A 26,831-nucleotide genomic window follows, 5' to 3' on the forward strand; every position below is an offset into this window, starting at 1 on the left:
GCTAATGGCAGAGCTAAGTGTACTATAATTGTGACATGTACCTTGTGTAAAATGTTGAAAGTTTGCCTGGGTGGAATGTGCCCTGTCAGAAACTTTGGACAAGAGGCACACACACAAATGTCAATATTTGAGCAAAGGGTGATTCTGAACGAATGGATCAAGGTGTCAATGCTGTTCTAGGAAGGACTAAACCTACTCTGGCTTACATAAGTCTAATAAAAATCCATAGATGTATATGGTAGTTTGGAACAAATATATCCTAAAATGGTGTTCTGTTTTTAACTATTTGTGGCAACAAAAAGATATTGATGTAAGGAATGAAAAATGGATCTGTCTGGGAATTTAGAGCATATACAGTTGTTTGAAATTTCAAAGGCTTGTGACAGATGTGATTACTTAATGTGATTAATTCTGCAAAAAAAAAAAAAACATTTACTTAGTATCAATGAAAATAAGTCAACCCTTTATTTTCTTTCTCCACATTTTGTAATTCATAACTTTAACTTCAACAACAACAACAAAATTGACTCCACAACTGAGGGACGATGTTTATCTTGTGTACAAATAGATAGAAATCATTTCAAAATTATAAAATTAAAGCTGTTTATATTTATCTCACTCTTTGTTGGGACTATTATAGTTTTAAACACATAATTCATATAACAATTGGGCTTTGGACAAGATAAAATGATTCAAATTAAACGTAAAAAAAACAACTGAACGTCATGGCATGGTAAACGTTTCCAAGACAGTTGTATTGTTACCTGCATATAACAAAAATGAATAAATAAATGAATGAAAAAATCTATATTAAAAAAAAACTCTTAGTTTTAATAAAAACAAACACTGAGACATAAAAGTTTAAGAAGTTTGAAAAAAAAAACTGTGCGCTATGTAGAATTGAAAGAGAGTGGGAGTTGTGTAGAGTTAAGTGGGAGGGAGTTAAACGTGTGACCAGTAGCAGTCAACTTTCTATCACTTTCTAATAGAGTTAGTTGAAATAAGGGAAGATGGCGCAGCAGGGCTGCTGTGCCACGTCTTGTTACGCGACAAAAACCAAATTAAATCCCTTTGACTCTTTCTTATGTGCTTTTATTTCTTTTATAAGTTTTAGTCCTTTAATCGCTGAAGCCGGGCTGTACACAGCATCGGATCAGATTATTATTTTATCCCCGGAGAATGTGGACTCCGTGCTTTTTAACTCCAGCGCGGCTCTTTTCGTTGAGTTTTACGCGACCTGGTGCGGACACTGCATCGCGTTCTCACCCACCTGGAAAGACCTCGCCAGAGATATTAAAGGTTAGTTTGCTCAATATTTCCTCACCGTGAAGATACTGTCGAACAGTTAACAGCTGTTCGTGAGCTGCAGCGTCTAAGTATAACGACTGGACTTCCGCTACACTGTCATTTACCATGGTAACCTGTTTCCTCTAAAACATAGTTAACTGTTATGAGGTAAGGTTATTGTAATTAGTATTTGCCACAGCTGGTGTCCAAATAAATCAACACAATGACAATAAGCGACTACAAGGTTAAAAGTATATTTTAAATATTTTTATCGTGATTTTTGGAACCAAAGTGATTTTTGTGAGTGATTTTATCCTAACTCTTACGCCAAACATTTCATTCTGTGTGTGGAAACTGTTTTCAAAAACCTTCTAACTTCCCTGCATCAAAGTTAAAGTAAGCTCAGGGACGATGACTAATTTACCTTCTGATGATTTTTATCAGTGGTCAGTGGATAGTTATAAACACATAGTTAGTTGAGAAAAGCTGGTATATTGCTGCTAACTAGGTTACACAATGGCTAGTGATCGATATTGACCTACAGTATACAGTCGTGGCCAAAATTGGAAAAGTTGCTGCCTGTTTTTATAATAGCAATTTGCATATACTCCAGAATGTTGTGAAGAGTGATCAGATGAATTGCATAGTCCTTCTTTGCCATGAAAATTTACTTAATCCCCAAAAAAACCTTTCCACTGCATTTCATTGCTGTCATTAAAGGACCTGCTGAGATCATTTCAGTAATCGTCTTGTTAACTCAGGTGAGAATGTTGACGAGCACAAGGCAGGAGATCATTATGTCAGGCTGATTGGGTTAGAATGGAAGACTTGACATGTTAAAAGGAGGGTGATGCTTGAAATCATTGTTCTTCCATTGTTAACCATGGTGACCTGCAAAGAAACGCGTGCAGCCATCATTGCGTTGCATAAAAATGGCTTCACAGGCAAGGATTTTGTGGCTACTAAGATTGCACCTAAATCAACAATTTATAGGATCATCAAGAACTTCAAGGAAAGAGGTTCAATTCTTGTAAAGAAGGCTTCAGGGCATCAATGAAAGTCCAGCAAGCGCCAGGATCGTCTCCTAAAGAGGATTCATCTGCGGGATCGGAGTGCCACCAGTGCAGAGCTTGCTCAGGAATGGCAGCAGGCAGGTGTGAGCGCATCTGCACGCACAGTGAGGCGAAGACTTTTGGAAGATGGCCTGGTGTCAAGAAGGGCAGCAAAGAAGACACTTCTCTCCAAAAAAAACATCAGGGACAGATTGATCTTCTGTAGAAAGTATAGTGAATGGACTGCTGAGGACTGGGGCAAAGTCATATTCTCCGATGAAGCCCCTTTCCGATTGTTTGGGGCATCTGGAAAAAGGCTTGTCCGGAGAAGAAAAGGTGAGCGCTACCATCAGTCCTGTGTCATGCCAACAGTAAAGCATCCTGACACCATTCATGTGTGGGGTTGCTTCTCATCCAAGGGAGTGGGCTCACTCACATTTCTGCCCTAAAACACAGCCATGAATAAAGAATGGTACCAAAACACCCTCCAACAGCAACTTCTTCCAACAATCCAACAACAGTTTGGTGAAGAACAATGCATTTTCCAGCACGATGGAGCACCGTGCCATAAGGCAAAAGTGAGAACTAAGTGGCTCGGGGACCAGAGTGTTGAAATTTTGGGTCCATGGCCTGGAAACTCCCCAGATCTTAATCCCATTTAGAACTTGTGGTCAATCCTCAAGAGGCGGGTGGACAAACAAAAACCCACTAATTCTGACAAACTCCAAGGAGTGATTATGAAAGAATGGGTTGCTATCAGTCAGGATTTGGCCCAGAAGTTGATTGAGAGCATGCCCAGTCGAATTGCAGAGGTCCTGAAAAAGAAGGGCCAACACTGCAAATACTGACTCTTTGCATAAATGTCATGTAATTGCCGATAAAAGCCTTTGAAACGTATGAAGTGCTTGTAATTATATTTCAGTACATCACAGAAACAACTGAAACAAAGATCTAAAAGCAGTTTAGCAGCAAACTTTTTGAAAACTAATATTTATGTAATTCTCAAAACTTTTGGCCACGACTGTACAAACAAGCAATGTCTCAAAACACAAACAGCCCACCAAATGAACTGTCTGCCAACTGAGGTAGCCTACCTAGTAAGCCTAAATAGTGATTTAGTGCGTTAACTACAGTGTCAGCTTATTTGCTCTACCAAGTGAGACTACCTAGTGAAATAGTGAGTTGTCTACCTGGGCATCATTTATGGTTATCATTGGGGCATTTCTAGTTAATTTAGCTACTTCCAAATATAGGCAGTTCATTTAGGTTTTGAGACACAACCACTTTAAAGTGCACTCTTGACACCTGGAAGTCCCCTTTGTGAAAGGTTAATGGAACATATGTTGTGAATGTGAACACCGAATCTTCAGTGTTGATCAGAAACACTGCTTGGTCGTATTGTGCCAGATGCTCTTTGACATAGTGTTGACATTGTATTTGCACAGACAGGTGTTTGATGTTTTTAACCACAGACTGCTTACAGTCATAACACAAATTTTGCAATATGCAACTGAAATCCATTTGCAATAACACCATCAATCCCATTCTTTGCATTGTTTCGGTTTCATAACCTGCACTCTGTGTTGTGTTGCTGTTGTAGAGTGGAAGCCTGCTGTTGATCTGGCTGCTATTGATTGTGCTGATGAAAGCAACCGAAAAGTGTGCACCAATTTCGGCATCACTGGATATCCCTCTCTGAAGGTAGTGTGCAATTTAGAGAGCATGCAATTATTGTTGCTGTTGTCGTTTATAATTATAGTTCAACGTTTGTTTTCCTGTAGGAAAGAAAACCCACAATTGTTTTTAATTTCTCAGTCGTAGCAAGAAATGTGATTTACTGGAAACTTTTCCTCCTAAGAAACAAACCCTAGTAATTAAATTTCACCTCCCAGAGTTTCAGAAGAGATCTCAACAATTTGTGATGAGATTCTGCAATAACAAGTCTGAGATTTAAATACGAATGGAAACATGTTCCACTAAATTCTAATTTATTTCCCAGTAATTAATTGAAGACTGGAGTAATGGTTGATGAAAACTGAGATTTACCATCACATGAATAAATTGCATGAAAAATAGAAAAAGGTTTTTATTGTATATTAAATATATGCATAAATATAAATGCACCCTTGGTAAGCATAAGAATCTTCTTTCAAAAACATTAATAAAATCTTAGAACTATTACTTATTAATATTAAATATTAGAACTATATTACATTTTTGTCTATAATTTTCTTTTGTATTTTTATGCAATGTTTATTTTATACAACTGTAAAGGAAACATTTAAAAAAAAGTTAATACTTAGATGAAATGTCTTCTGAGCTCTGAAAGTGCAAGCAACACCTGAGCAATACAATTTTATCTTCTGAATAACCTTATGTGCGGGATAAGCAGTAAAAAAAAAAAACTTTATACAGTTTATACATGTAAATTTGTCTGTGTAGTCAAATTGCTCATAAATGGAAATAAAGATAAGAAATCAGCTTTAAAAATGGATGACTGCATATATTGGTCCTTATTCATAAAAATATGAGGGGGGACAAATTGTGTATATTTTTCACAAAACCATTATTTAAATTGTTGATGCCGTGACAAATGATTTACACTTAAATTCATTCTGCTTGTGTTTCATGAATGAGGCCCTTTGCTGAGCACAAAAGCATGACTTGTGAGTTTTTTTTCCACACAGATGAATCCATTTTATTCATGAGTAACTGTTCTTTGTTCAGTCATGCATTATGGGTACAGGGTATGCTGTAGCCAGAGGGGCGAACTGATGAAACTGAATCTGTCAGTTCTTTGTCCTTTCTCTACATAAACATTTAACTGTTGTTGCCATTCCTTGAATTATTATAGTGCATCAATTTCCTTCAGGAAAACATTTGGAAACTTGTCACCAGATGTTCCTTCACTATTTGGGTGTTTTTGTATCTGGATTTTTTAAGTCTAGTTTTGTGTTCTTGTCTTGTAAAATAAAGTCTTATGTAGGGACATTCTTCCACAGCTTTGATGAATTTTAAGAGGGTAAGAGGAAGTGCTCTTGACCTAAAGCATAAAACTGATGTGAAGGGCTCAAGCAGCATCGTTACTGATCTCCCTCTGTCTTTCTCAGTTCTTCCCTGCTTATTCAAGCAGCGAGTCCAGGGGCCAGGATTTCAGAGGTAAAATTGTGTCTTTATTTATTCCAGTGTGTCCAGCAACTGTTGTCTTTTTCACACTGCGATTGCAAAATAAGTGTCTACTGTCAGGGTTTACTTAAGACAAGTAGGGGGAAAAAAGTTATGACAAGGCATGGACACATCGACTTTATTGCATATGCATTTGGAAGAGTTTCCACTCCCATTGGCACTTTTATTGGATTGCAGTCTAACGCTGGTTTGCCTTGTTTAGTAAATCTGTCCTCTATTATAAGTTGTCATTTTCAGGTGAACAATTCCATTTCATCCAAATCTTAACCACTTAATAAAGATCTTTGATGTTTACTTGTGAGGTACTTTTCTTTATGTATGAGCATGTTTTTAAATGTTCATATAGGATTTTCAAGGGATGTGAGAGGCCTTCGTCACTACGTTATCAATAAGTTGGAGATGCACAATGAAACTTGGCCACCTGCTTGTCCACCTTTAGAGACAGCCAGGTTAGAATGCAATGTCTTACACACTTTTCAACTTATTTAAAAGCATGTCTTTGTTTTAATTTGCAATTAAAATCTTAAAAAGGTTTGGATGGCATCTTTTGTAAATAATGCTTGCTTCTAACGGTCAGCGAACATGTTGGTTTTGTTTGCTTTAACGCTGCTGTTCAAAAGTTCACTCGAATAAGGAAGGAAAAGGACACACCATAAACTTGATTTGTATCTTATATTTTTCTTTTTTTAGTGTCATCTGTCAAATCATTGCAGGAAATGCATATATATATTTATTTTTTGTCATCTGAGAGCCGAAAACAAGAGAAAGCACAGAAATATCAAATAATTTTCACAGGAGTATTTTTATTAATTTCGGGGGGGAAATGCATCTTAAAGTATGTTTTGGTTCAAGGCTCAAAACTTACTTTTAGTGAACTCCCTAGCATATGAGTGAACTATACAGTGAGACAATGTACTCATTTTTGGTTTGGTTTGCATTACATTATCTCAACTTATTTGAATCTAATCTTTTTCTCTCTTGACAGTGATGCAGAGATAGACAACTTCTTTCAGACCAACAGTGTGAAGCTCCTCGCTCTTGTGTTTGAGAGTAAAGACTCCTACGTGGGGAGAGAGGTGAGATCAGTTTACACAAGGATAATTTTAAAGGAGTAATTCACACAAAAATGAAAATGATGTACTTTTATTTACCCTGTTGTTCCAAGTAGAGGTCTTCACAGTGCACCTGAGACCCATCGACCCGACCCAGGACCCGTACGGGTCAGGTTTATATTTTAAATGATCAGCCGGGACTTAATGCAAGTGCACGCATGGTGATAATGCTTGCAGACTTGACACACTAATATTTAATATATTTCAAATCAGCAACACAATCTGAGGCTTTAACGCTCAAATTGCGTTAAAGGATATTTTATGTTGATCCAGCTAGCGCGCTTGTGCAGTCTCGAGCGCGTTTCATGTTTCTTTGGCAACCAGTGAGGGATACTTCGACCGCCAAACCGCTCTTTACATTTTCTCCCATTTTTATAATAATATAAATGAACCATTTAATCTTAAAGTTTTATTGGTCAGATTCAGACTCAACGCAGAACGGAGAGCACAGAGATGATAGCAAATAAATAACGTCAGCGGCCATGGCATTGCACGAGCGATCGTTATTATAGTTCAAAAGGACAAACAGTCGAAGTTATTATGCGAGTTAAATCGAGTCAGAATGTACATACATGCACAGTTGCATTTGTCATCCGTCACAGTGACATCAAGTGGACTTTTAAGCTGAAATAATGAGTGGATTAAGCTTGGACTTGGAATAATGAGAGGAATAACATGGATAACTTTCTTGTTGGAGGATTGTAATGCATCACAGGGAGTCAGGTACAAGGAAGAAAGACTATGCCTTCTTAAATTAGGTAAGCAACAGGTTTATTGACTTGTAATAGCAAGTCCAGCTTTCAAATAATAGACCGGTCTGGGTAGGAATTTCTCGGATCTACACGGGTCTGGGTCCAGCTTTTTAAATATTAGACGGGTCCGGGTCGGTTCGGTGTAGTATAAATTACAGGTCTCTTTCGGATTCGGGCATGAATTTTTGGACCCGTGAAGACCTCTAGTTCCAAGCCCAAATTCCTTTCATGGAACACAAAACAAAAGATTCTGATGAATTTATGCATAGGTTTTTTTTTTGTTTTTTAACCATGCAATTACAATTTCCCATGCATACTCAAGCTTCAAATATATTTTGCTAAGACTTTGAGAAAATACACAATAACTTTTGTTGAGTAGGATTTATTTGTACAAAATGTACATTGTCGCCTGTTTTTTTTTTTTTTTTTTACATGTCATTTATAATTTTTGTTCTTGTTTAGGTTACACTGGATTTGTTGCAGTATGAAAACATAGCTGTGCGCAGGGTTTTGGACACCGAGACAAGTTTAGTGTCCAGGTTTGGTGTGACCGATTTTCCTTCATGTTACCTGTACAACTCATCCAGACATATCTCTAGACTCAAAGTGTAAGTATTTAATTTCCTTCATATGGCCCTGTAACAGATATAATACTTCAGACTGATGTCATGGATTTTTCAGGACTATATTTTACAATAAATCCTGCATTAAACCTGATGCCTAGATAAAAAAATAAAAAAAAATAAAAAAGTCAAGACGAGAAGTATTTGGGATGTTTGAAAACAAATGCTAATGCTCATCACTTTTTGTAAAGCTCATAGTTAAAATGAACATATTAAACTTAAAGGGTGAAAAATCCCATAGACTTGTATTGGAGGGACTGAAATTACACGGTTCACCTTTAATCTCTCTTTCATAGTGTATTAACATGAGTTAGAGCCAAGGCATTTTATTCTTAGGTTCTTATAATTTAGCATTTGCCTGATCTCGTCTTCTCAGTTTTATGATCATTAGCCATTGCAGGAAAAATCCTGCAACATCTGGCCATGTTAATGAGGCAAAAGAATTTTAATACATGCAATTATTCAAGATCACAGAGCTTTCATAATCGATTCTAACCAGGAGCATAAATCAGAGGTTTACTCGCTTTGTTATGGTTATTTGAGAAAAATAACTTGGCATGGGTGTGGGGCCCTTTAGATGACAAATGCAAAAGAGAAATGATTTATGGTTGGTTTATGTTGTTTCTCTGCTGCATGGGTGTGTTGAGGGGGGGTTTTAATCTTCTACAGTGAAACAATGGTGATCCTTTTCAGCGTTTCACCTGCCAAGCAGTCCCTGCTCTGCAGAGCAACAGATGGCTTCCCGTCAGGTCTGAATGCGTGATTGATCTCGTGTAGCATGCTCGGAAACATAAACGCACACCTCGGGTCCTCGTGGTCTCAGAAGCGTGCCGTCAGACCCTGGGGACCTCAAGCTTCACCCCATCTCTCCGGTGAGGGCTGATTGAAGCTTGGGTAGATGAGGGAGTGTGTGTTCTCTTGTGCAGGAGACACAGGAATACACAGTGGTGTTTGATTGCCAGGGTTAGAGAAGAGGGTAATGATCAGTAATGACATCTCATCAGCACACCACACCCACCATCTGTTCATCTGAAGAAGAAAGATAAATAGATGACAGTAGAAAACAGGAGAAGAGAGACATGGGAGTAAGCTCACTTTTTTTACGCAAGCACAATGCGTTCCTAGGTGTTTTTGAAAAAGTAGTTTGAATTCTACTCAATTTTTTGAATTGTTAAAAAAGGTTACGGTCTCAAAAACGCATCTAACTTAGTAAAATGGTGGTTTACAAATATCAATGTCCAGTACTGATAGACTGTATTGGCTCAATGGCAGATATAAAGACAATTATTAAATTAAAGTCAGTTAGATTTTTTGGCAACACTTCAGTTTAGAGACCAATTCTCACTATTAACTAGTTGCTTTTTAGCATGTATATTACTAGCATATTGTCTGCTTATCAGTACTTATAAATCACATATTAATAGCTTATTCTGCATGACCATAATTGCATAAAATACATAAACTTAACAACTACTTTACAGACTATTAACTTTTTTTCGGCAAGAATGCATTAAATTGATCAAAATTGACAGTATAAGACTTTTGTTACAAAATAATTCAATTTAAAATGAATGTTGTTCCTCTAAACTTTGTTGATAAAAAAAATCCCAAAAAATCTACAAATAGTAAGAATTTTTTTTAAAGATGTTTATTTTAATAAAATAACTAGTCTTAGTGCGCATGAGAGACTTTTTAAAAATGAAGTTAACATTTAAACTGTAAGCACAACATTATAATTTCTGTAGCGCTCCATTGACTTGTTTATTGTTTGTTAATATTTCATTTATTTTGGTAATATTTACTTAAAATTAAGTAATGGGAAATCTGAAGAAAATGTATTCAGAAAAATTCTAGTGCTTTTTTTTTATCTATCCAAAAGGATGTCAGTATATTTTTGAATTGACACCAAGGCAAAGTAACACTTCAGTTATTCAGCAAAAGTAAGGAAACCCTGTTTTGTCCCTCATTATGAGAATTTCAATGGAATTAAAACTGAACTAAACAAATCTCAAATGTTCAAACGACAGTTGATTAATCCGCCTGTCCAATATATTGATCTCTCTAATCACAAATTATTTTCCCGCACTTTCTGTAACTCTACTTCCAGCTGTAACTTTAAAGCTATGTCCAAAATCACACACTATCAAAGTATGTAAAGCATCTGATAAAGAATATATTTCTTGACCCGTTATGTTCTGCAAGTATGCATCTAATTTGAATGCAGTCCTTATATGCTACATCTGCCACGTTGTATGCGCTAGTAGGTATATTTGGATGTAGAGTGACTGTCTCTACCCTAACTCGAATCTATTCCAGAGACCCAAACCTTAACCCTCTTCTTTTAATCCCTGTCCCAAACTGAACTGATCCAACAAGCAGCAGCTCTATAAAGGTGGACTAGTCTCAGCTCTTCTGGAGTCTGGCAGATATGACACCTACTACAAATTCTTCTGTAACATGTTGTCACACACTTGAGGTTATGTTTAGTGATTGTGTGGCCCTCACTCCCTTTTTCGTCCTTCACCAGATTCAGTGAAGCTCGTACCTTTTACTCATACGCCCTCCAGAGGTTGCCAGGGGTAGTGCGGACAGGCAAACCCCAGATTCCCATCACTGATCTTATCAAGAACTCAACTCTACAGGAATGGAGGCCATTTAACAAGTTAGTGCACACATAGTGTGACAAAATTGGTCATTTCTTTTCACATTTAGATTAGTTTTACATATTAATGCATCATTTAAATTCATTGCATTTTTGCAGTTCAAAGAGTAAAGCATGGCGCTAGCAACGCCAAGGTCATGGGTTCATTTCCCGGGAAATGCATGAAATGAAAAAATGGATACTTTGAATGCAATTAATGTAACAATTATTTACGTAAGATAAATGCACTGAAATGTTAGATGATTCCAATTTTACAAGCATTTTTAATAAGTCTGATTACACTTAACAAATCAGTAGTTTGTGAATATTCAAATATGGCCATACTTGAACATTCATTAATCAAAGTTTTATTTAAGAGTTGCAGAATGTCACAATGTTTTTATACAGTAATGGTCTATTTTAGGTGTTTAAAAACAAAATGGTTTACTCAATCATGTGGACTCTCTCATGATTTAAATGGTGCACAGTTGTAATCCTACATATATTTTTGTGTGCATTCATATAGGACACGTGTTTATATGTCTGATTTGGAATCAGCACTGCATTACTCTCTGCGTGTAGAGCTGTCTGGACACGTCAGAATTACTGGAGACGATCTTATTGCACTCAAAAAGTACATCAATGTACTGGCTAAGGTGAGTTACATCAATACACACACACATTAAATATCCACTTAATTCTTTTATATCATGGCATCTGTATCAGCCTAGTCAGCTCACAAAACAAACCACTAGAGGGAGATACACTGAACATTTCAATCCAAGATGTGTTTTTTTAATGCCTCCTCATAGAGATTTTCAGTGTCTGTGGTCATAAGGGTGTTTCAGGGTGACAATATATCCGTACTTGTGACAAACATGGTACATTGCTGAAATTATTTACATAACAGGTTACAAAACTGCTAATGTTGTTTAGATTAATTTCCAACATTTAAGGACACATCCAAGATATTCCTTTTCTCTGCTGTGATGTTCTGTTCCGTCACATCCTTTTTTTCTTTTCTTTTTAAAGGATTTGTACAACTCATTTGTCTTTACCATGTCATTTTTATTTCTTGAAAATGATTTAGGCTGGGATTGCTTATCTTAAAAAAAAGTATGCAATGCGCATATATATGTATATATATGTATGTATGTGTATATAAAAATACATTTACATTAAATATTACAAAATATTAAATTTAGTAAGTAATTTTTCAGATTCACTCAATTTTCTATTCCCTGTATGTTCTCTACTGAGCCATGCTCTACTCGATCAGACGCCTGCCATGGATCTCTTTGATGAGGTCTGAGACAATGACCTTTCGCTGGCTTTGCATCGGTCCAGCGTAGCTCTGCCAATCTCTCTGATTATTAAGGGCTCTCTGGGGAAGGTCTACACAGATGCCTGGAGGAGTGGCAGGGGCCCTGGGCATGCCTCCCATTAACTGTGGTTAGTTTTGTCAATATTTCCGGCTCCCTCTGGTATTCCAGCCTTAGCTGGGCCTCTTCAGAGTGTCCTTGCTGTTTTTGGCTTGCTCTTTTGAGCTGCCTTGTTAAACAGACACGCCGGCTGCATTAATTGACACACTGTGAAGAGGAAGTGTTTAACCCCACTAAAGCAAAGCATGGAGAGATTAATGGTGGCATGGAGGAACAAGCACATTCTCACACAGACACACACACACTCAAGTGTTCAGAGCTGAAGATCTGTACAGTGGCTCAAATGCTAAACACAGTTAGTTTGCTTACAGGTTTGGTACTTTAGATTAAGATGCTTAGAATGCAAGCAGACTGATGTAATGGGATAATCCTGTGAATGTCACAACCTGCCCTCTCATCCTGAACCTTCTCCTGCACCAGGAGCCCACAAGGGCAAAATAGAAAAAAATAAATGGACTTGTATGTATGTATAGTTCCATTCAAAAGTTTGGGGTCAGTAAGATTTTTTTTGAAAAAAAGAGTAAAGTAATCCAAAACTAAATAATAATAATAATAATAATAATAATAATAATAATAATAAAATAAATAATAATAATAAAATAAATAAATAATAATAATAAATAATAATAATAATAATATTGAGAAATATTACAATTTAAAATAACTGATGTACTTATTTTCGTGTGTGTGTGTGTGCTTGTTTATGCTACATTGTGGGGATGTCCCCACAAGGATAGTAAAACCTCAAATTTTCGACACTGGGGACAGCTTGAGGTCCCCACGTGGGAAACAAAAATTGATAAAAAATAGTAAATGGTGTTTATCTGAAAGTTTAACAATGCAAACAGGTTTTCTGTAAGCGGTTGGGTTAGGGTTGTGTTATGGGATGTAAAATAACATTTGGTCTGTATAGAAGTAATAAAAGTCAATGGAAATTTCCCACAATTCACAGAAATGCGCACACACACACACTCACATATATGTGTAAATATGTGTATTCATATACTAAATAGTAAATATACTGGTGGAGTTTGATGCAAAGTGTTTTCCTCGGACACGCTGTTGTTCAACGTATCTGGGTTTGCGGCACAATCCGGATTTGTATGAATCAGAACATGCATTTCAGGATTAAAAGAGTGGATCTTGGAGACATGAGAGCATTACAAAGAGGTTTTAGGATTACCCATCTTTATCCTGCTTTCTTGAAAGAGGCTTCCCGCCACGCAAGAGGGAGAGAATAAAACAAGGAATTAGAAGGCAATTTGAGGTCCAGATTCAGCCGTGATTCAGATTGACTCTTTTATCCGAGGCCACGGTGTCCTAAATGACTGACTCTGCATTTCCTGTTTTCATTCTAACAACTTTCAGAGACCCCAATGTTGGTGGACAACTAGCACCTGCTGTTGGGTTGTGTTGTGATAACATGGAAACAGTTTAGATGGCTTTTACATGGCCCACTTGTCTGTGTCCCAGAGGGTGAGATTAAACGGGGGTCTTCTTCAGGGCTGGGCCGACAGATGCCTTCTCTTTTGAACCTCTGCAGAGAGAGAGAGAGACTGTGGTTTTCTCGAATGCTGATACTAATCGGATTTAAGATGACATATTGCTAGGGTGAAGTGGATTGTCATGGTCCGAAGTGGAGGAAGAAGGGAGAGCAGGGGGGTTGGGGGCTGAATCAGTAAGGACAGTGATTGGAAAGGGCTGTTTGTGGTTAGTGATCTATATCCTTGCTTTGGTAGATGGAATATGCAGAGGGTATATACTCTTACACAGCATGATTGACAGTGTACTGTTGGAAAAACTGTCTGAATAACGGAGTCTCAGAAAACCTTGTCTTCTCATGAAAAAATAAACACTACAGCAGTCGCTAACAGTATTAAGACACTCCAGTATTAAAAAGACTTAAAAAGTATCAATGTCATTGTATTAGGTAGCAAAGTATCTTGGCATCTGCATACAAATGGCTTTTTAGAGCTATTTTTGCTATTAACATTAAATGCATTAGGTTTCATAAACTAGCAAATAAAAATATTGACAGAATTTATTAATCTAGGTTAGTATTAATTTTTAAATGCATTCATGTTCAGTAGTATAATACATTATTTTTATATCATACACCTTGCTATATGTATTAATATATGTAGAATTTTAGAACATTAGAACATGAACAACCACAAAAATTGTTTGATATTGTGATATTTAATGCAATGGCATGCATACATTTAACACTACTGTTTAGAAGTTTTGTGTTTTTTTTTTTTTTTTTTTTGATGCTCACTATATTGAACAAAAATAGAATAAAAACGAATGATGTGAAATAATAATAATATTATTATTATTATTATTATAAGCTAAAATTTATTTCATGTAATTTTTTTTCTTGCGATGGCAAAGCTGAATTTAAAGCATTACTGCAGTCTTGATGTTTCAGAAATCTTTCTAATATGCTGATTTGGTGCTCAAGAATCATTTCTTATTATCCATGTTGAAACCATACTGCTTAATATGTTTGTGGAATCCTTTATTCAGGGTTCTTTCATGGACAGAAGGTTCAAAAGAATAGTATTTATTTGAAATAGAATCTTTTGTGACGTAAATATATTTACTCTCACTTTATCAAATTAAGGCATGCTTTCAAAAAGTATCTTACTGACCTCCAAACCCTTAAACAGTAATATATGTAGTTAAAATCTTGCCCGAGTGTCTGAATACTTGAGGATGGTGTATATCAAAGTGTGTGAGCCAGTTCACAGCATTCTCGTCTTTCCTCCGATCACACTTTTTTTAGTTCTCCTTTACAGTGTTAACCAGCTCAAATATAGTCTGTCATGATTTGTCTGTTGACTTTTTCTTTGCAATTCTTAAAGAGACCTCACAGTATAACTGAATTATTTCACAGCCTTTCATTCACTAGCTGCCAGAGCCCCGGAGAGTTATTCACATCGCCTTTGTTGTTTTGATTCACAGAGATTCAGAACAGAATTTTCACCTAGTTTTGCACAATGTCTTTTGTATGAGCAATCCCAGATTACTCTTTTCAACCCCCAGTTCTGGTAATGAGCTTTTCACACTAGTTAGAGGCCAGACCAGCATGCAGATCTATTCAATGACACACACACACACACTCAGAGAAGGACTAGACTAGAGACTTTCTCCTTTTCCCACCTGTGCAGCTCTGATTAGCTTACCGCGTTGGCTCCGTTCTCAATGGCCGAATCTCCCAGATTAAGGAAACAAATCAGAATGGAGTAGGGCGTTGGGGTTAAGTAAATCTCTGCAAGGCCTTTTTAAGTGAGCTGCGTTTTAATAGAGATCCTGTTAGAGGGTGATGAATAGAAGGCCGCACCATGCTGAACAGATGGCCACAGGAAAATTGAAAAGACGCAAGAGCACAAATCAAAGAAAGGTGCACCTCTGGGATCCTGTGGAGCCTCCCCCACAAACACACACACACAGGCCTTGGCCTGCACTAATGTGGCTGTGTTTATGGGGCCATGACGGAGTGTTAGCTTTGGCTTTGTGGCCCCAGCTCAAGACACAGAATTGTAAGGTCAGCACTGGCGTCCGTCCAGGGCCATTGAATCTGTCCATTCCCTCGTGCCACATGGCTCAGGCTGGTCATTACTTCACTGCGCTTCCAGAGACTTCCACACACACACATTCTTTAAACTATTAAATTTGCACTTGTGTAAGAAAGGAGCGTGTTTACCAATAGAAAATTCTGTGTTGTTTTTCAGTACTAAAGAACAACAAAAACTTAATATTGAAATATTTAAATTCATTCTATGTTGGTATTTGTGTTTTTTGATTTTATTTTTTTCATAAAAAAAAAACATTTTTATATAAAAAATAATTGATTAATTGGTCATGGAATGTTTATATTTTTAATGATGAATGTGTCATGAAATAATAATAGTGATGATGAACATTATTAATAATAATACATTATTTGAAGCAGATTTAAACCATAGAAACAAAGAACACTATATTTTAACAAGAAATAATGATTGCCTAATAAATATAAATAGCAATAATAATAATAATAATAATAATAATTATTATTATTATTATTATTATTATATTTGTAATGTTTAAAGTTTAATAAAAAAATTAAAATCACAATTCTAATATTTTTTTATTATTATTACTCTATTATTATTATTACCAACATTTTATAATGGTTAATGTGTCCTGAAACTAAATAATATATATTATGAATATATATTCATCTTTAAAGGGGCATTTTCTCACTACTTTCCCTGACTGTAAATCTTCAGAGCATTGCAGTCTGCATTTTCACTGTCACTTAGCGTCTTCTAGTAGCACATTAGCGAATCTAGTGATCTCACTATTTGACAACAGCTACTGGTGCTGCAGAAATAGCTGTCACATTTATTAGGTTTAAAAGGACTTATGTAAATAATGAGATGTTTTAGCCTAGCCTGGTCCCAAACACAAGTGTATGACTGTGTATGTGATTATGTGCTTGTTTTGTTTGTGTAGTATTTCCCAGGTCGTCCATCTGTAAAGAGTGCACTGAACATGGTGGACAGCTGGTTACAACAACTGAAGGGGACAGAAATCAAATACAGTGATTTAAGAGATGTCCTGGACAACACGGTGCAGGTTAGACAAGCTTACCTGAGCAGAATATCTCAGAAAGAGCTTACGTTTTTTTTTTTTTTTTTTTACTATTGATGATATTAGAAATGATAAATGAGAATTTTGACAACCAGACATTTGATATAGCAAAGTACCACATTTATTTGAAAAGGTACCTAAGTTTGTCAATACCTTGACGTAAGCATTTCTCCACTTAGACTTGGGTCATGAGGTCAGTGTATTGGGATGCTGTCACTCATTTAAATTTATTAAAACATATATTCAAACTATTTAAGCCATTGCAAGCACAATTTCAAGCCATGGCATTCAACATAATATCCAGCCTGCAGAAACATGCAGAACACAAGCTTTGGAAGAATATTTCAACAGTTTTTGTCCATACGATAAAAGTCAATGAGGTCCAAAACACATTGGACTCCACTGACTTTCATTTTATAGACGAGACACAACAACACTTTTTTTTTTTTCTTTTGTGAAGTCACAGTAAATGACAGAATCTTCATTTTTGATTGAACAAGATTTTATGATGCTGTCACAGTACTGAAGCTTGCATGCCTACACACACAAACATACACGGAAGTAGTTAGTGCCATCATTACCTTTTAGCCACCCAGTCAATGAATCAATGAGGAAGAACGAAGGCGTCCCTTAAGGAAAAGGGCTGGTGTCATCAAGATCATCACCTCTTATAGACACACCCACCAATCAACTGCTGAGTGATTCTGCACATGAGATTGACCAATGGGAGGTCTGGATTAATTCCAAAACGGGCCAAAGAGTTTAATGCTGTTTGATAAGGGCTTTTAATTGTGCATGAAGTCAAATATGATTGAAAATGATCCCTGAAGAGGTTTTATTGCAGTATCCACCTCACTTCATTTGAAGAGTAACTGAAAGGAAAATTGATTGACTTCAATTGATTCATGTTGTTTAGGTGAAACGCAAGTCAATTGAGACTGTGTGTGTGTGTTTTTAGACAAGTGATGCAGTGTTGCCTGAGGGTGTACAGTGGGTGGGCTGCCAGGGATCTCAGCCCCATTTCCGTGGATATCCCTGCGCTGTTTGGACCCTCTTCCATACACTCACGGTGCAGGCTAAAGAAAAGTCCAGCCCAGGTACTATCTGTGTGCACAGCACCTTAACTAGACTGTTAGTTATTTAGTAAATGCTCCTTTCTTGTCGTGAACCTACAACCTTGTGGTAATGAGCCTAGACTAAATGAAATGGCATTCGCCCCCCATATTTCTTCTCTAATATGATATATATCAGAGTGAAACAGAGTTTTAAATGAGAAAAAAGCGGCAAGACTTAATTTTATCCATTGGGAATTAATATTAATGTGAAAAGTTCTATACCAGAATTTGCAGTCAGCTTTGAAAGTATACATAGTCGAAATGAAAGGTTGTTTAATAGTTTTGATGAAAGAACTTTCTTTGCAGTAATATGAACTTATGTCTTCAATAAGGCCCTGTTTACACTAAAGCGTTTTCGTTTTGTCTGACAAAATAAAAACGATCCTCGTCTACACTGGCATTTTCACTGCGTTTCAGAAAGATCTCCTTCCGCACTACACAACCAAAAATGCATGTCACATGACCATGCATGCAGGTAAAACAATGAGCATGATGTTATTGTCCACAGTCATCAAGGATACACAGTGAATGTGGGCAGCCACACCATCATTTCAGAAGTCTCTGTTTTGGTCAGTTTACACTGAAACACTGAAATGGGGTCTGCTTTTTTTTCTTTTTTTTGGAAAAGTCTACATTTTCAACTGTCGAAAACACTGAAGTAGTGTAAATGGCAGGTGTAACCGTAGCAAAAGTTATGCATTTAAAACAAAATTGCACTAGTGTAAACGTAGCCTCAGATTTAAACTGATTAAATGTATACCATGAACGCAATGCAATGATTTGTATAAAAGCATTTGCCAAATGCGTAAATGTGAATGTATTAAAGTAAAAAAAAGATACATTTTGACTTCATGACTTTTATAATGATTCTTTTAGAAATGCAATGTGCTGAGAAGAACAAATCAATGAAAAATCAGATCGCACAGTCTTTATTTTTTTCTTTTATTTATTTTTTTGTCTGTGTTTCTGCTGTAGACCTTACACATTTCAGACTCATGTACTGTAAGTGGTCTAATGAAGCTCAGACTGAATTCTGTGGCCCATCTTGGCCTGTTGTTGACGTTAAGAGTTGCCATCAGCTGCACTATGTCAAAACCTTCAAGGCCTTTTTGAGATGGATGAGTCCCATCTATTGTGTAAAGAAGGCCGACATGCAACTGTTTGTGGCCGACTGTGTGTTCCTCTAGCCTGTTTGTAGTGCTTTTTGTTGAAAAATCCTTCTTCGCCCCATGCAAATATACACAAGTGTCATGTTCCAGGAAACCAGTGTGTCGCTGTTATTTTTAGACCTTGTTTTGTTGCTGGAAAAGTAATTGTGTGTAGGTAGAAAAGAGGGATTTGTTTAGATTATTGGAATCTGAAGGGTTAATATAAGACCCAGTGAACACAGCTTCTCCACTCACACTTAATCCAGCAGCTTACAGTGGGCGGAAGGGAAGCGGAGGGGGCATCTGCGTGTGTTTGTGTTTGTGTGAGCTGGTGGAGGGGGGTCACGTAACCTGCAGATGGAAGACCAGGGACGGGGTGTCCATCTGTCCACTGGCAATGCTCTGGATTATGTCCACCAGCTAAACACCGAAAGAAAGAAAGAAGTGTACTAACCACAACACTAAACCAACTTGGAATATTGGGGGTCAGAGCTGACCTGTCTACCTCTCCTGGTAACTGCAGTGACTTGTCCTCAGAATGTGTTGTTTGAAACAATAGATACTCAAGAATTAGTGTAAATAATCTGGACCCTAGAGGTTGCATAGTTAGTGGAATGTTAATCTATGTGTCTAAAATTACCAGGTTACTACACTTTTGGATAGATTACTGATGGATTTTCATCCATTTTTAACTATGTAACTATTTGCTTGTGAAGATACAGAGAAGGTCAAATATTATTGTATTATGTAATGTAGTATATATTTTTAATAAAGCTGTTATTGTAGAATTAGGCCTTGTTAGAAGTGTTTAATTGTTTATATTTCAAAAAGTGATTAAATTACTGTAATATCAAATGTATATAATATTATCAAATACATTTTTATTTATTATTATTTTTAATGCATGATATATAATATATAAATAGTTTAACATATTTCATATGCTGGAATTTGCCAGTGCTTCTTTTCTTGCAATGGCACTTTCATTCTTTTTTGAATTTCCTCTTTACTTTCTTCTCTCTCTCTCTCTCGACCTCAGACCCTCTGGAAGTGTTGCAAGCGATGAGAAGTTATGTCAGCAGTTTTTTCGGATGCAGGCCATGTGCAACTCACTTTGAAAGAATGGCCCAAGAGAGCATGGATCATGTGACCTCGCTCTCCAGTGCTGTCCTTTGGGTTTGGTCTCGTCACAACCTGGTCAACAACCGTCTGGCAGGTTAGTAATTTCAGTGTAAATAAATGTTAAGTGTTAAACATATTACTAACACTTAACGTGTATACAGTGACCCCAAAAAGTATTTGCATAGTGTTTTTTTTTTTTCCCACTTAAAATTGGAAAAGCACACTTTTACATTTACTGTACTAAAAAGCACTTTTCTGATAAATTTTTGCCATTACTTTTAAACAGTTGGTGGTTTAAGAGTGACATTGTTTTGTGGAAATGTGAAGTCCATTCTCCTCAAGTTCACACAGGCATCCTAACAGAGTAACCATAAGTGTTATTCATCACATTATGTATGAACATGTTCATGTGACCAGAAAGCGCCAAGATATTTTGTCTACATTTTGAACAATATACCTACTACTTAAAAATCTAATAAACCGTTTTCCTCAAAGGTTTCTTTGCGCTATATTTCTGTACAATAAATGCTACTTGGATTTGAGTGTGTCCAAATACTTCTGGGGGCCATAATAAACCAAGGATATTATGCGGTCCTGTCACTCTTGTCCTGAGCAGGAGAAAAGAGCGCGCACCAGGTTTTTTTTTTTTTTTTTTTTTGTGGATTTACCCTCTATGGAGCACCAGTGCAGCTTCTTCCCTTTAAATCCCTTTAATTCGGCGATCCTCTGGGCAGACACCAGCTGTCCTGTTCTCTTCTATCCGTCTATCTCACTATTTCTTTCTCTGTCCATCCATCCCTTTTTCTATTCTCACTACTTCTATTGCTCCCCATATTTTATTTTATTTTGAAATTTTGCTCATTTATTATTCAGGTAGGAACATTGTGTTTTTTAATCTTACAGTTTTTAGTTATAATTCCGTAGTAAAATTTAACATATTGGACATTTCATAAATAAAAATCTCAGTTATCTTTCTGAGAACTTCAGCTTACATATCTAATGCATAAGGGCCATAAAGGGAGTTAGTCCCCTCTCTTCACAGTTGCTTAATTCATTTGTTTGTCATCTTTTGATGTCGACTGCCTCTTTAGCGTCTGTCTCTTTTTACCAGCCACAAAGTCATGAATAATTGGACAAAAGTCCCCCATGCATGTTCCCCAATGGCTCTTCTGTGCCCCCGTCACTTCTGCTGATTAGGTCTCACTGTCTCTCATGTCTCGGGAGAGTCGTTCCAGCCGCTTGTCAATTGATACAGCAACAGTGTCTCCTGCCTTGGGCACGTGGCCCTCTATTCCCCAGACGACCGGGACAGCAGGTGGCACACGCCACACTGCCAGCATCAAGCCTTCCTCTGCTTTGTAATCTCTGTCCCAAGTAGCTAACACAAATTGTGTGTGTGTGTGAGGTGGGTGGCTCTCTTCCCTCCCCTTTATTCCTCTCGGTTCCCAAGAGGGACCCTCCTCCTCCTGATCGTGAGCCTCTTTAGTAGTTCCCTCCCACTTCACACACACAGAGCTAACCAGGCATGAATAGTGGCCTATTAGTATCACTGCTGCACAATTAATTTAACTGGCATAAAGGCCCAGGCAACAAACTCAGCCCAGCACTGCTGCCACTTGTCGAGGGAGGAGAGGTCTACAGAAGGAAGACAAATAAGTTTACTTTTGTGAGCTCCTTTAAAAGTATGTGAAATGGTATGCAGTATGCAGCACGTGACCTAGTAACATTGCTTGTTTAGTTTAGCAAGTGCCGTCAAGTAGTTTTCTCAAAAAAAAGTTTTTTTTGTTTGTTTTTCTTTGAGCTAAAATCATTATTTGAGCCATCTGCCAAAAATGAATAAGGAAATTATAAAATAACCCAATGCTGCAGTATTCTGTGTAGTTGCTAGGGCATTACTATGTGCTGAATGTTGATAAGGTGTTCGGAGAGGTTTTTATAGAGCTGCTTCAATATATGGTTGGTGATTGCTAGGGTGTTTTTTAATGTTGATGTAGGTTTGCTAGGTTGATCTTAGGTGGTTGCATACTGGCTCAAGTGAAAAAGCATACCCACAACACTTTAGATTAGGGAACACTATTCACTGTTAACTAGTTGCTTATTAGCATGCATGTTACTAATATTGGCTGTTTATTAGTTTATGTTGCACATATCTGACCCTGGACAACAAATCCAGTCATAAGTCATACATTTCAGATTGAGATTTATAGATCATATGAAAGCTGAATAAATAAGTTTTTCATTGGTATATGGCTTGTTAGGATAGGACATTATTTGGTCAATATACAACTATTTGAAAATCTTCAGAAAATCGCCTTTAAATTTCTCCAAATGAAGTTCTTAGCAATGTATATTACTAATCAAAAATTAAGTTTTAATATTTACCGTAGGAAATTTACAAAATATCTTCATGTAACATGATCTTAATGTTATAATTAATTTTTGGCATAAATGAAAAATCTATAATTTTGACCCATACAGTGTATTTTTGGCTATTGCTATAAATATACCCATGCTACTGGTTCTCTTTAAAATACCTAGGAAAAGTTTAGCCTATATTTTTGTTTAGTTTTGGGAAGGTCACTTTGATTACAGTTACCCCATTTAAAATGTAACGAGTAGTGTAACTATTTCAATAACTATGTTAAAGTAATGTAACTGATCGCATTTGATTACTTTTTTACATTTCTAATGAATGTTTTCAACTATTAATCTTTTTGAAACTTTTAAAGCAGGCAGGGTTAACCTTACAGTAGTACTCAACTTTGACTACTTGAATTAAGATGATGATAATTCCATTTTAAAGCACAGCCACCATACTTTAAATTCTCTTTTTACTATCATTCTGAGGTTAAATACAGATTTAAAGTCATAAGATATAGTTTAATGGCTATTATATTGTTTTTAAAATCAAATCTTTGCATAGCTATGAGAGGAAACACACTAGCATCTAACAATGCCTATAGGAAAAAAAGTAAATCCTAAAAAATAAAGCATATACATAAACCCAAATAGAAGATAAAATGAGTATTGAGTAAGCATGGTGTCCTAAAATCCTGAAACATTGGGGTCTCATATTTTGGTGTCTCTTTGCACATTTCCTTCCTTTGGGAAGGAAATCAATCAAATCTATATGTTTGTGAAAATATTCACATGTAACCCCATTTGCAATCATTATCATTTTCGTAAGTAACTAATTTAATTACACTTTATTTTAAGGTCTCCTTTTATAATATTACTCAGTACTTAGTTGTATAATTACACTGGAACAAGCACACCATATAATAAAGTCTGACCTTTTTCCTCAGTAACTGTAACGGTTACGTTTCCGATACATAGTTACTCCCCAACACTGTGTTTGTTTTCCATTCGTTTTAGTCAGTCCGCCAATCCTCCCTTCATCTGAACATAGAAGCCCTGCCCAGCTATCGGCACTCACATTCACTCCTGTTTACCAGAACTGTCCCACGTGAAGGCTCCTTCTCTATTCACACGCATGAGTATTAAAGCACCGCCCCGGCAAGCTTATATCAATGTTAACAGTGCTACAGCTGAAGTCACCTTTTCTGCTGAAGGGCTCCATGATTAAAAGTAAGATCTTCATAGGCATTGCATCACAGCCAGATATGAGTGCTGTCACAGAGCCATGCATAAAGACCCCTGGGTACCCGTAGACACATAGTAAAACTGATGTATCTCTTATGTAAAGTGCTGTATGTAGAGTACGTCCACACATGCATATATACATCAGATTAATCTACGTAAAAGATGGGGGGAGGGATGTAAACTAAACGCTGCTGCCACCTCTTGTAGTGTCCCGACCACCCCGTGACATCCGCCACAAGCAATTTATTAGCGGATGCCTCCGTCTGGGGTGGAGTTTTGGGGGAGGGAGGACAGGAAAACATCTGAAGGGGAAAAAATAGTAATTCATTAGAGGGAGAGCTGCAGCCCAGAGGTGCTGGCTTTCATATTCAATTTGGAGATGGTGGCATGTTCATAGGGGGTGTGAAGAGAAGAGGCCGGTGTGTGTGTGTGTGTGTGTGTGGATGGGGAGGGGTGTCTTGTTCACCCCAACCTCATCTATTATCTTCACGATCCTCCCTCTGGGAGAGCCCACAGGTCTATTGATCATGTCTTTAGACCTGTTACACACACACACACACACACACACACACACACACACACGGTTCACATAGCACCTCAAGGTTAGGCAAAATTCAGAATTTTGAATGACAGGAAGAGGAATTTGCAGCAGAAATGTAACAGATACTCAGCCTTTTCCACTAGTTTTAGTTTTTCTTATTTATTTTCTGATAATGCAGAATAAGTTTTGTCATACAGACTTGAATGTACAAAATATTGTTTTCAGATACCTTTATAAAACTTTTCTGAGAAAAAGTGTTCTTCTCCAGGTTTTATTAATCTGTCAACTTAGAATTGATTAAGGTGCCATTTGGGCTTTTTCCACTTAACTTAAAACCAAGTTAAATGATTAATCTTTTTAAAATGGGTTTAAGCCCGTTTTAAGCCTAAGCAGGTGAATCTCATGAAAACATGTCCAGGTCACATTTAAGGTCACATTTAAATGTAAATATATAATACATTTAATACATATATTATTTATATTGTGTATAAATGAAGCTTTTTTAAGCTTTTGAAGTGTTAAATTATAACAATCATAACAATTAGACCCATTTTTCCCCTGTTTGAATGCAAGCGGAAAATGTGCTTTGGATTTTTTATTCCAGCTACTCTCAAATAATTATTCACTAATTTATTCTTATTATTTAAATTATTACTTTATTATTACTAACAAAATTGTATTTTATTAAACCAGAATAAATTAGAAGTTGTACAAAAAATATCCATGATGTTTACAGTAAATACTTAACAATTTTTTTTATATATGTATATTCTTCGCATAATTGTTTTTTTTTCTTTACTGTAATGAGGATTTGATTGAATTTTTGTTAAAATAGGCTTAATTTTCTTCATGCAAAATATAATTTTTAAACACACACACACACACACACACACACACACACACACACACACACACACACACACACACACATAAGTGGGGACATCCCATAGGCGTAATGGTTTTTATACTGCACAAACTGTACTCTATATTCTATGGCTCTACACCAACCCTAACCCTCACAGGAAACTTTGTGCATTTTTACTTTCTCAAAAAAACTCATTCTGTATGATTTATAAGCGTTTGGTAAAATGGGGACATGGGTTATGTCCTCATAAGTCACCCTCTCCTTGTAATACCTGTGTTATACCCATGTCATTATACAGAGTTTTGTCTTGATATGTCACAAAAACACGCCCACATATATATTTTTTTATTTTTTTATAACTTGAACATGTTCTTGAAAAAAGCAATATTATGAACGTGGTAACATTATTTCAGTGACAGTTGTGATTTTAGTTTTTCATTGTCAAAACTAATCCTTTGATTTATGGTTGATCTGGTTTATAACACTCCTTTTTTAAATGTTTATGAAATTATGAAACGCCCCCTGACAGCTGTTTTTCTTATCCCACAAAGGAGAACTCAGCGAGGACCCCCATTTCCCTAAGATTCAGTGGCCGTCTCCGGAGTTGTGTCCTAGCTGTCATGGAATAAAGAAGACCGGTGAGCACAGCTGGAACCAAGAAGAGGTGCTGACCTTCCTCCAAAACTACTACTCTTCAGCTCGCATTCTAACAGACTACCTGCAGGACGAGACCCAAGCGCTCATCCATCAGAGAAAACGACTCACTGCAGCTCGGATGGAGAAAGAAGCCGGACGTGGGGCGGAAAGGAGAGCTCGAGAGGTTCTGGACAGCCACCCTGCCGAAGAGCCTCAAGAAGAAGAGCAGGAGGAGGAGGAGGAAGAGGAGGAAGAACCAGCACTGGAGGAGCAAGCCGGTGAACCATACCCTGCGGGGTTAGAGAGAATGGGGGCACCTGAAGCAGACAAGGCTGATAACCAGGCACCTTGGGAGAAACCACAGTCCCAGCATAAACCAAAAATTGTGGGAATTAAATTACGGGAGCGCCAGGAAGATATCGTAGACCTAGATTTATTTGTCAACCAACACTATAAAGCCAAAGCTCTCCGAGCTGCAGCCATGTCTGGCGTAGTGCGACGGAGGAGTCTGAAGAAGAAAGAGGATGTGGAAGACCTCCAGTTTGAGGGAGGCTGGAGGGTGAAGCGAGACCTGGGAAGCCAGGAAGAGAACCTCGGTGCTGGGGGCGGGATAGAGCCGTACCCCAGACCCCAAAGCAAGCGCTGGATGTCCCTGCTCAGTGTGGGATTCTCCAGGCTGGATGTGAGCCTGTGTGTCCTGCTGTACCTCCTCTCCACCATGTGTCTGCTCGCCATGTACCTGTATTTCAAACTGAGGATAAAGCTGCGACATGCTAAAGTGTCTCTGCCTTAGAGCATCGCTTCAGTGCAAACTTTTACTTTGTAGAAGGAATGACCAAACCTTACAATCTGTGGCTCCTAGAGAAACCGCCAGCTTCAGCGACAAAGTACTGATGCATAGAAATCGAGAGTTTACAAAGAACTGTTTTTAATTTGATGGTAATTAATTTTGTTTTACAGACCCTACACTTGTCTGTGAAGGGCTGCATTTGTTTAGTTTTTGTTTGTTTGTTTTTAAACTCATCTAGTGCATCTAGTGATGGAAAAATTATCATAATTGATGTT

At 37.1% G+C, this 26,831-nt stretch overlaps 1 protein-coding gene across 1 annotated transcript; it reads left to right on the forward strand.

Moving 5' to 3' along the window:
- Positions 1 to 977: 977 nt before the first annotated feature.
- qsox1 (quiescin Q6 sulfhydryl oxidase 1) lies at positions 978 to 26,577 on the forward strand. The gene is made up of 12 exons (XM_059504000.1): positions 978 to 1,299; positions 3,940 to 4,040; positions 5,450 to 5,498; positions 5,872 to 5,974; positions 6,511 to 6,601; positions 7,852 to 7,997; positions 10,540 to 10,674; positions 11,180 to 11,309; positions 16,599 to 16,721; positions 17,695 to 17,833; positions 20,039 to 20,215; positions 25,682 to 26,577. The coding sequence occupies exons 1-12, from the start codon at positions 1,011 to 1,013 to the stop codon at positions 26,557 to 26,559; spliced, it is 2,361 nt and encodes a 786-aa protein (XP_059359983.1). The 5' UTR covers positions 978 to 1,010; the 3' UTR covers positions 26,560 to 26,577.
- The last annotated feature ends 254 nt before the right edge of the window (positions 26,578 to 26,831 follow it).

The sequence above is a fragment of the Carassius carassius genome, chromosome 21 (assembly GCF_963082965.1).
Source record: "Carassius carassius chromosome 21, fCarCar2.1, whole genome shotgun sequence".
NCBI lineage: Eukaryota > Metazoa > Chordata > Actinopteri > Cypriniformes > Cyprinidae > Carassius > Carassius carassius.